The 15,212-nt window shown below is 39.9% G+C and overlaps 1 protein-coding gene across 6 annotated transcripts in view; it reads left to right on the top strand.

Moving 5' to 3' along the window:
• LOC104328996 (sodium channel protein type 1 subunit alpha) overlaps window positions 1–15,212 on the top strand; it is a 110,932-nt gene that overhangs the window by 40,981 nt on the left and 54,739 nt on the right. For 4 of the 6 annotated variants that reach the window (XM_075431093.1, XM_075431091.1, XM_075431095.1 and 1 more), the window contains 5 exons: window positions 3,024–3,144; window positions 9,756–9,843; window positions 10,643–10,771; window positions 11,483–11,574; window positions 12,487–12,759. In XM_075431093.1, coding sequence (XP_075287208.1) covers window positions 3,024–3,144; window positions 9,756–9,843; window positions 10,643–10,771; window positions 11,483–11,574; window positions 12,487–12,759 — 703 coding nt within the window. Of the gene's footprint in view, window positions 1–3,023; window positions 3,145–9,755; window positions 9,844–10,642; window positions 10,772–11,292; window positions 11,385–11,482; window positions 11,575–12,486; window positions 12,760–15,212 lie in introns of all 6 variants that reach the window. The other 2 variants (XM_075431092.1, XM_075431096.1) reach the window with 1 other exon arrangement.

Genomic DNA, 15,212 nt, shown 5'->3' with positions numbered 1-15,212 from the left:
GCTAAATGTAGCCTTCCAGAAACCATGTTTAAAGCTAACTGGGAAGAAAGAGAGGAGAAATAAGGTTTTGGAAACTCTTTGTCGCAAGAGGTTCTTGGAGACTCCTTCTTGGCCCTCATAAGAACGCAGTTTCTAGATTTATGTCAAATACAGCAAAAGTTACAGAACCGGGATCCAGGTTACAGATACAAAAGTGGCAAATCACGCACTTCTCTTTAGCAATTTCTTTGAATTTATATTCACACGCAAATACTTTGAGTGTGAGCAGGTTGCCTGCCTTTATAAAATTATTAAACACTTTATAAATCCTAAACCCCCCAAAGTATACATAATCCTTCATATACAAATATTAATCTTATAGTTTGTTTAGCATTTATTTAGCTTTTCTCACTGTATGTCTACTTTGTCCTGACAGCTTTGGGTACAATACTTTGTGTTCATCCACACTGCCTACACATTGGCTTGCATCTAGGTTGAGATTGCAGCAAGATATAGCAGGTTTACCAGGAAGGGAAGCACGCACAGGGGTTGGATATTAGCTGTTATCTGTACTTTTTTTTTTTTAGTGAGTATTTTTCTTGAGAGATGAGATACAACTTTAGTTCTTGTTTAAGGTTAGAAGTCAGAGGACTAACACAGTTATTCTGAAGGCTCCTGTCACAAAGGTGCTTTGAGTGAAAATTTAAAACTGAGGTAGGGAATTTACGTCTTGTTGGTTCTGCTTATGCAGGGCAGCAGAAAGTAGAACAGCTAAAATAGCAGCAGCTTCCAACTCAAACTGGAGCTGTGCCAGCATGCTGTTATTTTCCATAAGGCATGTTAGAAAAGATGTATGTTTAATATGCTTGTGTTCAAAGATTTTTTTTTTTTTAAATGTAGGTTGACTAAATGTAGGTGGTATAGTCTTAGATACAAAGTTAGTAGGTAGTGTGATTTTTAATGTATTTTGTCAACTACCTCATAGCTACGAAAGCCAAAAGGGCAAGCTGGAGGCTTCTGAGCTGTGAGTCGTGGGGGCCAGGGACAGATCTGGGAAGGGACACACCTTTCCCCTTGGTGTGTGAAGCTTTAAAACATTGTGCCAAGAAATCATTTATCTGCTTAGTTGCTTCAGTATTTAAAATGAAAACTTCATTTAAGGTCAGGTGATCTGCAGTTACGCTTCAAAGGTCATTGTTATCTGTAATCCGTAAGTGGAAGTGTAATTTGGAAACATTAGCTCAGGCTTTATCCCACTGTCCTTAGTTTCATATGCAGTTTCTCCATTTCTGTGCATAAGCAAGGAAATCAAATGCATATCTTATACCATTCCTATACATCTCGAGTTTGTACTCAAGATAATGTAAAGTCTCGCTATCAATGTCCCTTACGCTTAAGGGGTTTGCCCTGTATAGCAAGGTGTGCTGTGTAGAGCTACGATGGAGAGAGACAGCTCAGGGAAGAAGCCGGCAACTGAGTTGGGACTGGGACAGCTTTTCCTGAGGGCTTAATCCCAGCTTCTCCACTGCCTGCAGTACTCAGTGTCTGTCACAGACAGGTGGAAATGCCCTTTTCCACCTCCCTCTCCACCTCCTGGATGATCCTAGAGATTTGCTTCTCTACTTCATGGTCTATACATAACAAGTTTCCCAAATCTAAGCAGACTGAAGAATTGTCCTTCTTGAACCTCTTTGTCATATTTTCTCTGTCTGACAGCCTTCCCAGAAATAGCCTTGTAGTGCACTTGCTTACAGTCTTGAAGCAATGCTTGATGGCAGGACACCAAAAGAGACCAACATTCCCTTTCCCACACTTCCACTGGCATTCTAGCTTACAGCTCACTTCATCAGCAACGTAATGAAAACCAAGGAGGATTTGTCATAGACTATTTACAAAATACACAACTCTGAATAAACAGAAAAGAGCAATTTTTGACATTTCTCTTGAGCAGATTCTGCTATACCTCTAATTCGGTTTGAATTTAGGCTATAATCCTTGCATCACGCCTTCCACTGCATGCAGCTTTCTTCTGAGATATTAAGCCTTCCTTCTGCAGTGTTTTTCATTCTTTTTTTGATTGATCTTGCAGCTGAAGAGCACCTTAGTGCCATAAAGAAACCTGACAGTCCATATTTTCCATGCTGTAGTGTTAATACTGTTCCAGCCACGATGGGCTACAGTGGAAGCAAAGCAATGTTTGTAGGGTTTGTTCTCATACCATTTATATTTGGCTCATGGATTTATATGAGAAAAATAGACAAGTTTTCAGCCTTCAGAATCTTCTACAGTTCTCTGAAGTAAGGCTTGCATGCCTTTAAGTTTCTCTAAATTTGATAGACTCTTTAGCTGTTAAAATTCAAATTTAACAAGTTCTATATGTTCTGGGAACGTTTCACACCTGCAAACCACAGTAGTGGAGGGAGGTCATCAGGGATGTGTCACTTGCTCTTCTCCGGTAAGGTGTATTCAGATGCCCACAGTCCCCAGTCCTGCCTAATTGTGGTTATACATGTTACTGCTATTTCCATCTCTCCTTCGCACAAAGACCAAGAAAGAGACTAGAATAAAAAATACGAACAAACAGGTAGTCTATTAAATCATTTTCTATACAGATTTCTCTTACTAACACATTATTAACATCCACAGGTAAGGTTTCCCTGCTTATGATATTTCAAACAGGAAGAGAGAGTTTTCTATGAGAAAGCAGAAATAAGATTATAATCTTGGTTAATCATTTCTGCACCTTTTTTTACAAGAAACCCATCATGTAAATGTATCATATTACTATACTGAGGTTGTTTACTTAAGAAGGAGTATAAAATCATTAATGGATTGAATGTTCTATATTTAAAATTATATTTTCATGCGTCAGGTACATAAGGTAAGTACTGGAAATAAGTTCTATTTAAAAAATAAGTAATGGTTTTTGTGTTTTAGCTATTCAAAAAATTACAGTCTTGGTGACTGGTGACTAGGAGCAGTTTTAAAAATAGCATCTACAGTGAATACATGCTTATAAAATGTCTTTTCTTTCTCTTTTTCAGACCTTTATAGTATTGAATAAAGGGAAGGCAATCTTCCGATTCAGTGCCACCTCTGCCCTGTACATTTTAACTCCCTTCAATCCTCTTAGAAAAATAGCTATTAAAATTTTGGTACATTCATATCCTTTCTCAATGGTTGTTCAAAATGGTACACACTGGAATTAAGAAAACTCATAACTCTTTCATTTCATTGTAAATAAAGGTTTTTATAGGCCATTAATTTTATTTTTATTTTACAGTGGAAGACTTCTGATAAGGTTTTATAAATACTAGAAAATATGTATATATCACATAGATGGATTTTAGCTGTTCTGTTGAACTGCAAAATTTCTGCTGTTCAGATCTGCAGATGGATTTAAGAATCCATCTTGAATAATTTTTCAGAAAAGTTTCTTCAGATTAATTTTATCATTGAAATCTTTTGCATCCCAGATTCTTTTTTGTGCTATGAAGCCTATTCATAAAATAATTACATCTTTTTTATTAAAAAAAAAAAAAAATGCAGTTTGTACTCACAAATTCCAGAAGAGCTCTCAGTTTTGCAAGCAATTAGGCAGATATGCAACTGCTCAGGAACAGCTAGCTCGGGGGCTGTATTTATATTGCCTTTTAAGGGTCCTTCTGAGGCCATCCTCAAGACCAGCTTTGTAGTCTGTTGCAGCAGCATGCCTAGAAGCCTAGTTCATGCTTGGGAATTTCACATCCCCAAATCATAGAATCATAGAATTCTAGAATGCTTTGGGTTGGAAGGGACCTTTAAAGGTCATCTAGTCCAACCCCCCTGCAGAGAGCAGGGATATCTTCAACCAGACCAGGTTGCTCAGAGTCCTGTCCAGCCTGACCTTGAATGTTTCCAGGGATGATACCTCCACTACTGCTCTGGGCAATCTGCTGCAGTGTTTCACCACCCTCATGGCAAAGAATTTATTCCTTATATGCAGCCTAAATCTACCCTCTTTCAGTTTAAAATCATTACTCCTTGTACTGTCACAACAAGCCCTGCTGAAAATATTTTCCTCATCTTTCCTATAGGCCCCCTTCAGGTACTGGAAGGCTGCTCTTCTCCAGGCTGAACAGCCCCAACTCTCTCAGCCTGACCTTGTAGGAGAGGTGTTCCAGCCCTCTGATCATCTTTGTGGCCCCCATCTGCACCTGCTCCAACAGCTCCATGTCCTTCCTGTGCTGAGGGCTCCAGAGCTGGACACAGGAATCCGGATGGGCTCTCACCAGAGCACAGTAGAAAGGCAGAATCCCCTCCCTCGACCTGCTGGCTACACTTCTCTTGATGCAGCCCAGGATACAGTTGGCCTTCTGGGCTACGAGCACACATTGGTGGCTCATCTCCAGCTTGTCGTATATCAGCACCCCCAAGTCCTTCTCAGCAGGGGTGCTTTCAATCCCTTCATCTCCTAGCCTGTATTGATACTGAGGATTGCCCCGAACCAGGCGCAGGACTTCGCACTTGGCCTTATTGAACCTTGTGAGTTTCACACAGACCCACTTCTCCAGCTTGTCCAGGTCCCTCTGGATGGCATCCTGTCCTTCTGGTGTCTCAGCTGCACCACTCGGTGTCATCTGCAAACTTGCTGACGGTGCACTCGATCTCGCTGTCTACGTCATTGATGAAAATGTTAAACAGCACCGGTCCCAGTACAGACCCCTGAGGGACACCACTTGTCACCTATCTCCATTTGGTCATCTAGCTGTTGACCACTACCCTCTGGATGCCATCATCAAAACAATTCCTTATCCACCACAGTCCACCCATCGAAACCATATTTCTCCAATTTAGAGAGAAGGACGTTGTGAGGGACTGTGTTGAAGGCTTTACAGAAGTCCATAGCTCTTCCCTCATCCACGGATGTAGTCACTCCGTCATAGAAAGCTACTAGATTGGTCAGGCAGGACTTGCCCTTGGTGAAGCCATGCTGGCTGTCTCGAATCACCTCCCTGTCCTCCATGGGCTTTAGCATAGCTTCTAGAAGCATCTGTTCCCTGATCTTCCCAGGCAAAGAGGTGAGGCTGACAAGTCAGTAATTCCCAGGGTACTCCTTTCCACCCTTTTTAAAAATGGGCACAAATCCAGTCACCAGGGACTTCACCTGACTGCCGTGACCTTTCCAATATCATGGAGAGTGGCTTGGCAACTACATCAGGCAAATTCCTCCGGACTCTGGGATGCATCTCATCAGGTCCCATAGGCTTATGTATGCTCAGGTTTTTCAGGTGGTCACAAACCTGATCTTCCCTTATAGTGGGAGGGCCTTTACTCTCCTGGTCCCCATCTTGCAGTCCATTGACTCAGGAGGAGAGAGGAGAGAGCCTGCCAGCGAAGACTGAGACAAAAATGTTGTCGAGTACCTCAGCCTTCTCCTCATCTATGGATACGAGGTTGCCATTCTTGTTCATTGGGGGGGGTGTACACTTTCTTTAACCTTCCTTATCCGGTTGAAATACCGTAAAAGCCCTTCTTGTTATTCTTAGCATCCCTCACCAAGTTCAGCTCCAGCTGTGCCTCAGCCTTCCTGACCTCATCCCTACACAACTGTGCAGCATCCCCATACTCTTCCCAAGATACCTGTGCTTGCTTCCAAACCTGCCCAGTTGCACCACAAGCCTCTGCCAAATTTAATACATTGCCAGAAAGCACAGCAGGAGTTCTGCAGGCTGTTTGCAAAGCATCTGTATGTGCAGATGATGGACAGATTGAGGGACCATGACTGATGGGATAGTGCACAAGGTAAAGTTTTTGACTGGCATGTGGGATTGGTGCCTGATGTTCATAGCAGGTTGATGCGAATTTCTAGCAGGTGAGGTTTTGGTGTACTTTTCTTGCAAAACCCCAGGGTTGGGAAAAGTAGTCACCAAATGAAAACTGCAGTCTGACAGTAAGACTTTTAACACTGAACAGTTAGTCAAAGACAGAAGCATTATTGTTAGAGACTGCTGGCAGAACCTTCTCGGTCTTTGGAAAAAGGAAGAAACAAGGCTGATTGCTGCTGACTCAGAAGACCTTTTCCTCTGAGCTCCCTGGAAGTTAAAGCAGTAAGAGAAGGGGAGGAAGGTGCCTGGAGAGGAGTCAGGGAGCATTTGGGGAGAGTAGCTAAGGGACCTGACAGAGACCTACAGACACAGTGGTGGTGATGGTGAGAAAATGCAGCCAAATACTGTTAGAAGCCTCTAATGAATGCTCATACATTGAAGTTATAGACTCAAATTTACAATACCTCCAACCCTGCGTCTGTGTTAGTTGTGGGTAATGTTTTTTACTGGCACACTGATTACTGAGTTTGGTTTTGGTTAAAGTTCATCCTAATTGTGTTTGAAGAGTATCCATCTGGTCTTGATGACAGTCAGAAAAAAAGCAATTCTAATAAACAATATTAAATTCCAACATTTTTTCCTTCTACCTATTAATTGATTGTATGATCACGTAATTTAGCTCCATTATAAAAGGAGGTTTCCTTGCACTATATGGACCGATTCTTTTCCAACCAGTCAGCTATGGGATGGGCTATTTTTATCTTAGATATAGATGTAGGGGGTTTTTATTGTTTTTTATCTTAAACATAAGAATAGATGCATATGTTCCTCTTTTTTATTTTTTTTATTCAGTATAGTACAAACACTGAAAATATGAATGTGTTGAAGTATGATATAATATGTTCCATAATGCAGTTTAGATTTCAGCTGCCTGTGCAAGTTAGTCACCTATAAGAAAAAGATTAGGGGGTAATGTCACTTATTTTTTTTAATAATCTTCTGACTTTTATTGATAAGCCCTACTGCCCTCATGTTCTGAGGTGGGTGTTTGGCATTTTGGCCTTTGTAACAGAAATACGCATTTCAGTGTGAAAAATGTGTGTCGAGCACAACGGAGTTGGCACACTGGCTGGAAAACCTTCATCTGTATGTCCTCCAAATACTCTGAACCTCTGTATAGGGCGCTCTGATTACTTACGCCCAGATACGTGGTCAGATGTTGCTCCCCCTGCAAAGAAACACAATGTGTATCTTCTCAGTGGTCAGAGACTTTCGCTGCAATTATTCTTCCTCACTGCTGGTACCTATTGTAATGCCAGACACAGGAACTGGTAACAGCATGAATTTCTCTCTCTCATGCCCTGCTGACTTACCTCCTGGTATTCTGCCTTTTTTTTTTACCCCTTATGCCTGCCTGACTCGAGTTAAGGTAGAGCATGGAACTGCGGGGGCAACACAAGAATGATGGGAGATGGCCAGACTTTGGCAATTAATAGGAAAAGATGAAAAGGTAAGAATAGATGGGAAGTTGAGCAGACAAAAAAGAAGGAGGTGGCAGTGGCTGGAGCTGCAGAGTATTAGAAGTACTAGCTGCAAGGGGTATTAGAAAGGAACAGAGAGATGCTCTAGAGAAAATGTGGTACCTGCTACATACGCCTATGCTAGCCTTTGGAAGCTGAAATTACAGTGTTACCCAGTGTGGCCTGACTGCCAGCAGTTATCTCCAAAACCAGTTGGCAAAGTTTGTCTTTTCCAGTCTTTGTCTACCACCAAGTCCACACAGGCGGTAAGAGACTTCAGCTAGTAACTGATTAGCTTGAGGCTGTACAGTGCCTCTAACCCTACTGCCTGCCTGTATGGGAAGAGCACGAAAAAGACAGTACATGTCCATGAAGAAGTCCTCCTATATCAGAATAATTTACCTGTGTGTATAGTTGAATTACTATAGAACATAAAACAGTAACTTAAGGGAATGTTGAGGTTGCAAATGAAACACTCAAAATGTGAGAGAAGAAGGAAGAGGGGGCACAGACATTGCATGAGTCAGTGACGTTTGAGATTCCCACAAGGGAAAGCATGGCCAGAGTTTAGATTTCAAAGTATGTTAGCCCTTATTGAGCATCTGCTCCCGGTGAGAGTGAACAGCACTTTGGCCATGCAGCTCACAGATGTGGTGAGTTAAGTACAGAGTCAGCAATGTGCATGGATCTGCCTTTGTTATGAACATGTAATTCACTAGCTGTGAATACATAGTACACAGCATAAGGATAAAACCTCAGCTCTCCTAAGAGGACATTCCCTTCCTTTAACTGTTTTGAGACTACTGAAGCTGCAGCCAGGCACATCTAAGTTTTTCAACTACCCAAATGGATTCTCTTTATTTAAAGAAATTTCCCAGTTATATTAGGTAAGATTCTTTAGAGCTGTCTGTGGACTGTGAGGACAAGCATTGTAAGGCATTCTAATCATTTATTCTAAGCCAGCGAACAACGATTTTTGCTGTACAGATCTTATATGACAACATGATCTTCAAAACGAGTTAAGTCACTTCTTGAAAGATATCACAATATTCACTGCTTGGTCAGGCCTTTAGACAAAGGTCACCGACCCGTCTACGGGAATCGGGCAGCTAAATCCTTCAATTTGAATGTTTACTTGAAAAGATATGCCTAAATTTGAATTGTTCAGCAGCTGTAAGTGGTGATCTTCATGTTAGCACCAATTTTTAAAAAGTCGTGGGCTCTTATATACAAGTTTACCTGTAAATGACTTTTTTCAGTTTAAGCTAGCTTTTTTGCTGGTTATGTTGATGCAACTGTTTTTAAGGAACACATAGTTTAGAGAGATGATTAGAGCTAAAACTAGAGTCGAGTTAAACATTTGGCATAAAAGTGTAGCAGTTCTTATTTTTTGCTGCCATCATGTGGCCATTTTGAGTCAGGTTTTGCTTTAGTTTGGTTACTTCAGTATTTCCAAATGTTTGAATAATTGTGTTTACTTTATTGCCATGAAAAGGGAAGGACCACACTGTTTGTAGAGCCAGTCATCTTCAAACCAAGAACATCGCGCTGGGTGTAATGATGCCGTAGTGGACTGTACCTCCTCCCTACCACAAGCCCCTTTGAGCTATTAGTCTGGGTTTCATATTCCCAGAATATCTAATTTTTCCTTGCTGGAACAATAAATAAAAATTAATTTTCATTCTAATCTTCACCATTTTTCCATGCTTTTCAAGCAGTTGACCACAAGATACTGTTGAACCATTTTCAAAACATAGTATTGGTAGAACAAGAGATGCTTCTTTTCCTTCTAATATGTCTTGAGAGCACCCAAAAATAATGTTGGAAAATTATTCACCTTAATCTGATCTGAAATTTGGGCGTTTCTGTTTCACTGACCGAAGCATGTACTGCTAAGCTAGTGATAGGGAAACATGGAATACAGTCACTTCAACAATTAAAGACAGCGTTCGGTGCTTTGTTCTGTGTTTTTGACCGACCAGCTGTGCTGGGTGCTGGGGTGGTGTGTGCTTTCTCTGACTCGTGGTAAATAGGATAAACTTTTATACCTTGCATGTGCCAGCTGTTGAGTTTAGTAGCAAAACTGTCGAAGTGAAAGACTAATGCTTGTTCAGTCATCAGGTACTTCAGTAAAAGAGTATTCTTCTGCAAGTTATTTCGTTTTTGGCTGTTACTCAGCTCACACTACCTCCCAAGCGGGTGAGAGCCATCTCCTTCATCTTTCAGTACCAGCTGAAAACAAAACGAAAGGACATCAACAAAGCAACACTAGAACACCAAAAATCAAGACTGATATTAAAGTTTAACATGCTAAAATGAAAGCTATCGGGTTAAGCAAAATATATATGTAAAGTCTAAAAGATTTTTGTAAGTGATAATATATTACTGTACTGGCTGATGTGATATTGCATGAATTACTATTGTGTTTTCCTTAACTCTTAACCTACATTATTCAGCATGCTTATCATGTGCACTATTTTGACCAACTGTGTATTTATGACCATGAGTAACCCTCCGGACTGGACAAAGAATGTAGAGTAAGTTGCATATGTTATTTAAGGATATCTTCGACTGTTGCTCTAGAAGTCAGCATGCCAATAACTGGACTCATGTGTCCTGGCAGGAACTATCATGAGACACTACTACTATTTCCGCTCTAACCTGTGTAAAAATGTTGAATAATTATTTAAATCTCCTTTTAGTAGAATGATTGGGTAGAAAAAGTGAAAGTTGTTTACAGATAGTATTCTACCAAGATTCCATTGGTTTTCTCTCATCTTCATGGTTTAGCATCTACCCAATATTTTTACTCTTCCTGTACGCCTCTGCATTAATAGCAGAACCATGGCCATCTCTTTGTACACAACAGTTAAGGACAGCATATAAGCAATAGTGTTCTTAAAGTGAGAATTCAGTGCGTGCTTGCATTCTTCCCTTTTTAGAGTCAATAATAGATGTTTTAGATGTTAGTGATTCAGACAGTATCCAGCAACTTATGCTCACAACTTTCTCAGTTAACAGTAACAGATCTAGGGTTTCATACTTTTAAACTGAGCATCACCAATTATTTTTTTATTTATGTATGTCATTTATTTGATGGATTTTTTTATTTTGATCTATGTACAAGATCAGGACTGCTGCACTTCAACAGCATGTCACAACTCGTGCGTGTAAATACACGAGTATATATGATGAATATAATGTATTTTAGAATAAACTGCTTATTTACTGTATTTATTTTCTGGTTTCAAAATAAAAAACTCTTTCATTTGGTCATCAGAATACCAATGTAAAATGTTGCTACTTATTTTGATTATATTTTCCTGTATTTTCCAGGTATACGTTCACTGGAATTTACACATTTGAATCACTCATAAAAATCATTGCAAGGGGCTTTTGCTTAGAAGATTTTACTTTTCTTCGAGATCCATGGAACTGGCTTGACTTCACTGTCATTACCTTTGCGTAAGTTTTTGTTTTTTGCTTTCTCTTTGAACGTGAAGGGCAATCAGGGCATGAAATTAGTATCGACACATATCAATTTCTTTAAACAGAAATTCTTGTATGGATTTACTTTCATCTAAAACAATTTTCATATTCTAATATGCATATTTTGATGTAAACATAAATACTGCAGAAGCCATTAGTACAGCTAGTATTAGAGAGGCTAATTTCATGTCCTGCATTATTTTTCTCTGAGCAGAAAAAGAGCATCCCTTCGACTACATTCTCCAAACTTACCAAACTAGTTTAGATAAATTTTAGGCTTTCAAATTTAAAAATCACTGTGATTCACTTCAGAGACATTTAATTTAACTGAAGGCTCTGAAAGCATATTAATGCAAGGCAAACTGCAGTGAAAGGTAAACCTCTGACTGTTGCTATTTAATTTGTTGCTAAAAACGCCAAAGCGGTCTTGATGAAAGACCCAAGTAAGTAGCATAAACTTTGCCTAAATTCTGAATAACTGTGATTTAATCCTACAGGTATGTAACAGAATTTGTAAACCTAGGCAATGTTTCAGCTCTTCGAACTTTCAGAGTATTGAGAGCTTTGAAAACTATTTCTGTAATCCCAGGTAAGAAGTAGTTGGTGTAAGGTGTTAGGCCCCTTGTACCTCCCAACTGTTCCTTTTTATCCTGTCATTGTGTTTGTGTGTGAACTCCCCTATTACAGATATGTGACAGAGTTTGTGGACCTGGGCAATGTCTCAGCGTTGAGAACATTCAGAGTTCTCCGAGCTTTGAAAACAATATCAGTCATTCCAGGTGAGAGCTAGGTTAAACACTGAGGCTGACTTTAATTCACTGAAACAGAATTCATATTTTTTAAACATAAGTCTTATTTCTTTCCACAAAAAAGCAGGAATCGGAAGATATTAGAATTCACTGAAATCTCCGATTCATTGCTTTTTAACATGAGCTCTTTTTGAAATCAGCCTCTGAGTTTAACAGATTCTTGCATGAGACATTGCAGTACACAGCGTGTGTGGTTTGCATCGTATGATGTCAAGCTTTCTTCTCCACATTCAACGAATATCAGTAACCCTGAACTTTTCTTACCCATGTATATCTTACCTACATGATGTTATGTGGTATTTGTTGTGAATATTTATGTCTGAAAAATCGAACTGTTTGAAATGTTGACTTAGTAAGAAGATGAAGGAATAAGATAATAAAGAATAGCATGGGCATTGCATGGGGGATTTATTATCTTACAATTCTATGATTTTCCAAACCATCTCCAGTTTTATAGCATTAAATTTTAATCCTATTCATCATTGAACAGGTTTTTTACTATTGTTTTCTAAATCTAGTATGTTATAAAACTGATAGTAGCAAAGGTTTGGGGCAAGAGGTATTGACAAATAAAAAGAAAGAAGACTTGTATGTGAGATTCACGTACAGCATGAATAAAAAAAGTCACTTGTTTTAGCATTTAAACAAGTGTTTTGGAATATATGCAACTCATTCCATTCACAGTTTCAAATGAACATAAATTTCAGCTATTTATTCATTTTCACAAGTGAAAAAGCTCTTCACAAAAATGTTATTTCACAGACATTACAATCATTTATTTGGGCCTCTGCATGAAATCTATAACTTTACTGGGAGACACTGTCATTTTTATGCTTTAAAAAAGTTTTGAACTTCAGAATAAAAATTCCTTTGCATTTTCAGGCTTGAAGACTATCGTGGGAGCCCTAATTCAGTCTGTGAAGAAGCTCTCAGACGTAATGATCCTGACTGTGTTTTGTCTGAGTGTATTTGCACTAATAGGGCTGCAGCTGTTCATGGGCAACTTGAGGAATAAATGCCTGCAGTGGCCTCCAGAAAATTTTACTCTGGAAACAAATATTACTTCCCAGCTAAATAGCACCATAGGTGAAAATGGCACATTGGTTAATTCAACAGTGACCCCATTTGACTGGAAGGGGTACATTGAAGATGAAAGTAAGTATTGTTAGCTCAATTCTTATTTAAGTGATTTGTGGCTGACCCAATTCCTATAAATAAGGAGGGAAAGGGATGGTACATTTAGTTAAGATGGAGCAGGAGAAGTGCTTTCTCTCGCTCACAGATCTGCTCCAAATGCCGGCATAGAAGAGGGAACAAGGAGCACAGCCTCTCTACATTATACAGCTCTTTCTGTCACCTCCCTCTGCCAAATCCACATCTCCTGTGAGACAGAAAGAATCCAAAGGATTTCTTAAAATTACTTAATAGTCTTAAACATTTTCCATTCCCATACTCCAAAGCAAGATCATAGAATCGTAGAATGGTAAGGGTTGGAAGGGACCTTGATGATCATCTAGTTCCAACCCCCCTGCCATAAGCAGCGGCATCTTCCACTAGAGCAGGTTGCTCAGAGCTCCATCCAGCCTGGCCTTGAAGACCTCCAGGGAGGGGGCAGCCACAGCTCCTCTGGGCAACCTATTCCAGTGTTTCACCACCATATGGTGAAACCACACATCAAACAGATCAGTAACAGACTGCCATGTCATTTCTGAGAGAAGTCTGAGACTTTTGACATTCAGTGAGGATGACAGCGATGGAGTCTTCAGTATTTTCACCATCCATCCACTCCTGTGCTTCATTATCCATATTATTAGAACGGGGTTTTTTTAAGGTCTAACAAATTTCCCTGCTGCAATTTAAGTTCCTTGGTCTTATCAACTTCACCACAGGCATCAAAACAAAATTATTCCCTATGATTAATCACTGTCTGAGGTATTTAGAGACTATTCTTATGTTGCCGTGCCCTGTTCTCTTCTCTTTCAGTCTTCTTTTTGTATGCTAAGCAACCCAGATCATTAATCTTTCTCTCCTACCATTTATTTTCGAGATCTTGATGTCTCATCTGGATCCTTTCTTGTTCATAAACATCTTTCTTAAAGTGTAGTACCCAGATCTAGGTATTTCTCCTCCACATGAGGCATACTAAGTAGAGAAGCATTATGTGGTAGCATAGTAACTTACACTTCTGTTTTATATATCCTAGGCTAGGGCTTGCCGTTGTTTCCAATTGTAACATTGTTAAGTCCTGTTCAGCTTGTGGTCTACCTGCCTCCTGAATCTTTACAGACCTTTACCGTATTGAGTTCCCACTTTCTATTTGCACAGTTCATTGTTCCAGTCTGAACACCACCCTATTTTTTCAGATCATCTCTCCAGCTGTCCTGGATCTTTTAAATTGTAATAGTTTTCTCAAACTCACCACCACCCTTACCAGATCAGTATAATCTGAAAATTTGATAAGCATTCTTCCATCATCTAGATTAGTGAAAACCTTGAATAGCAGCAATCTCAGACAAAACTCTTCACAGGTTGTTTTGATGCAGCTTTCCATTTTGATAATTTCCAAGGTATGATTTTCAAACTAGTTTTGCTGATACACAGCAGTCTGGAAAACTGAGAATAGATAAAGAAATACATTTCAGTACAGTTAAATGTTAGGTTACAAACCTAACCTCCCTGTCCTAAAAATCAATGCTGCACAATTCATGTTGAGACAGCTTCACATGCATAAAAACTGTAGCTGATGGCATACATCATCTCTAACAGTGAAAGCTACTTTTGGAGAAAAAAAGAACTAAAGGGGAGAGAGAGAAAGAAAAGTGAAGGGGAAAGAGAAAACTGACCACAGTAGCCAGTTGGGTCCCCAGGTGAGTCTCCTCCCCTGGGTATCCTTTCCAGTGCAGCAGTGATTGCTCCATAATACTTTTCCCATAGTGACTGTGTATTTTTCATTAGCATCTCCTCAAACTCCCTACAGGTTGTTCCTGCTTACAGTGCTATTAGCACTAATTGGAATACACTTTGATCAGGGCGGGTGCTGCATGGCTGGCTGGGTATTAAGCTTGTACATGCATGTTATTAGGTCACCTAATACAAACCAAAAGCTACAAGCACGGAGTAGCAAAAAGGCGGAGAAAGAGGGGTGAATCTCCCACCAGGGACAGTTGCTTCCCCTGACTGCCTGCTGCTACAATAATGTGTTTGCAGGTGTAATGTCATGGGAGTAACAGCAACACGAAAACCAGCATGAGAACAAAGCAAAAATAGTGCCACAGAGGCTCTGGAAAACACTGCCACAGCAGCTTACAAAGAAAGGTTGCAGAGCTGCAGCTGAGAGGCAGGATACAGAAATGTGGTCGGAAAGCCCTCAGCAACAGAGAGGTTAAGGCACCTAAGGCAATGTGGAGCTGCCAGGACTCTGACAAATTAAGGCTAAAACTCTGCAGCCAAAAAGCTAAATAGTATCCTGTTCGCATACATAAATTATTGACCAGGAAGGCAGTATTACCCCTGTGTTTAGCACTACTGCAGTTGCTACTGGAATACTATATAAAGTTCAATTTAGATAGGATGTTGAAAAACTGGAGGATGTTCAGAAAAGAGCAGAA

Source organism: Opisthocomus hoazin, chromosome 9, assembly GCF_030867145.1.
Source record: "Opisthocomus hoazin isolate bOpiHoa1 chromosome 9, bOpiHoa1.hap1, whole genome shotgun sequence".
Lineage (NCBI taxonomy): Eukaryota > Metazoa > Chordata > Aves > Opisthocomiformes > Opisthocomidae > Opisthocomus > Opisthocomus hoazin.
Note: the sequence above shows the minus strand (reverse complement) of the source record. Positions and strands in the feature narration are given on the sequence as shown.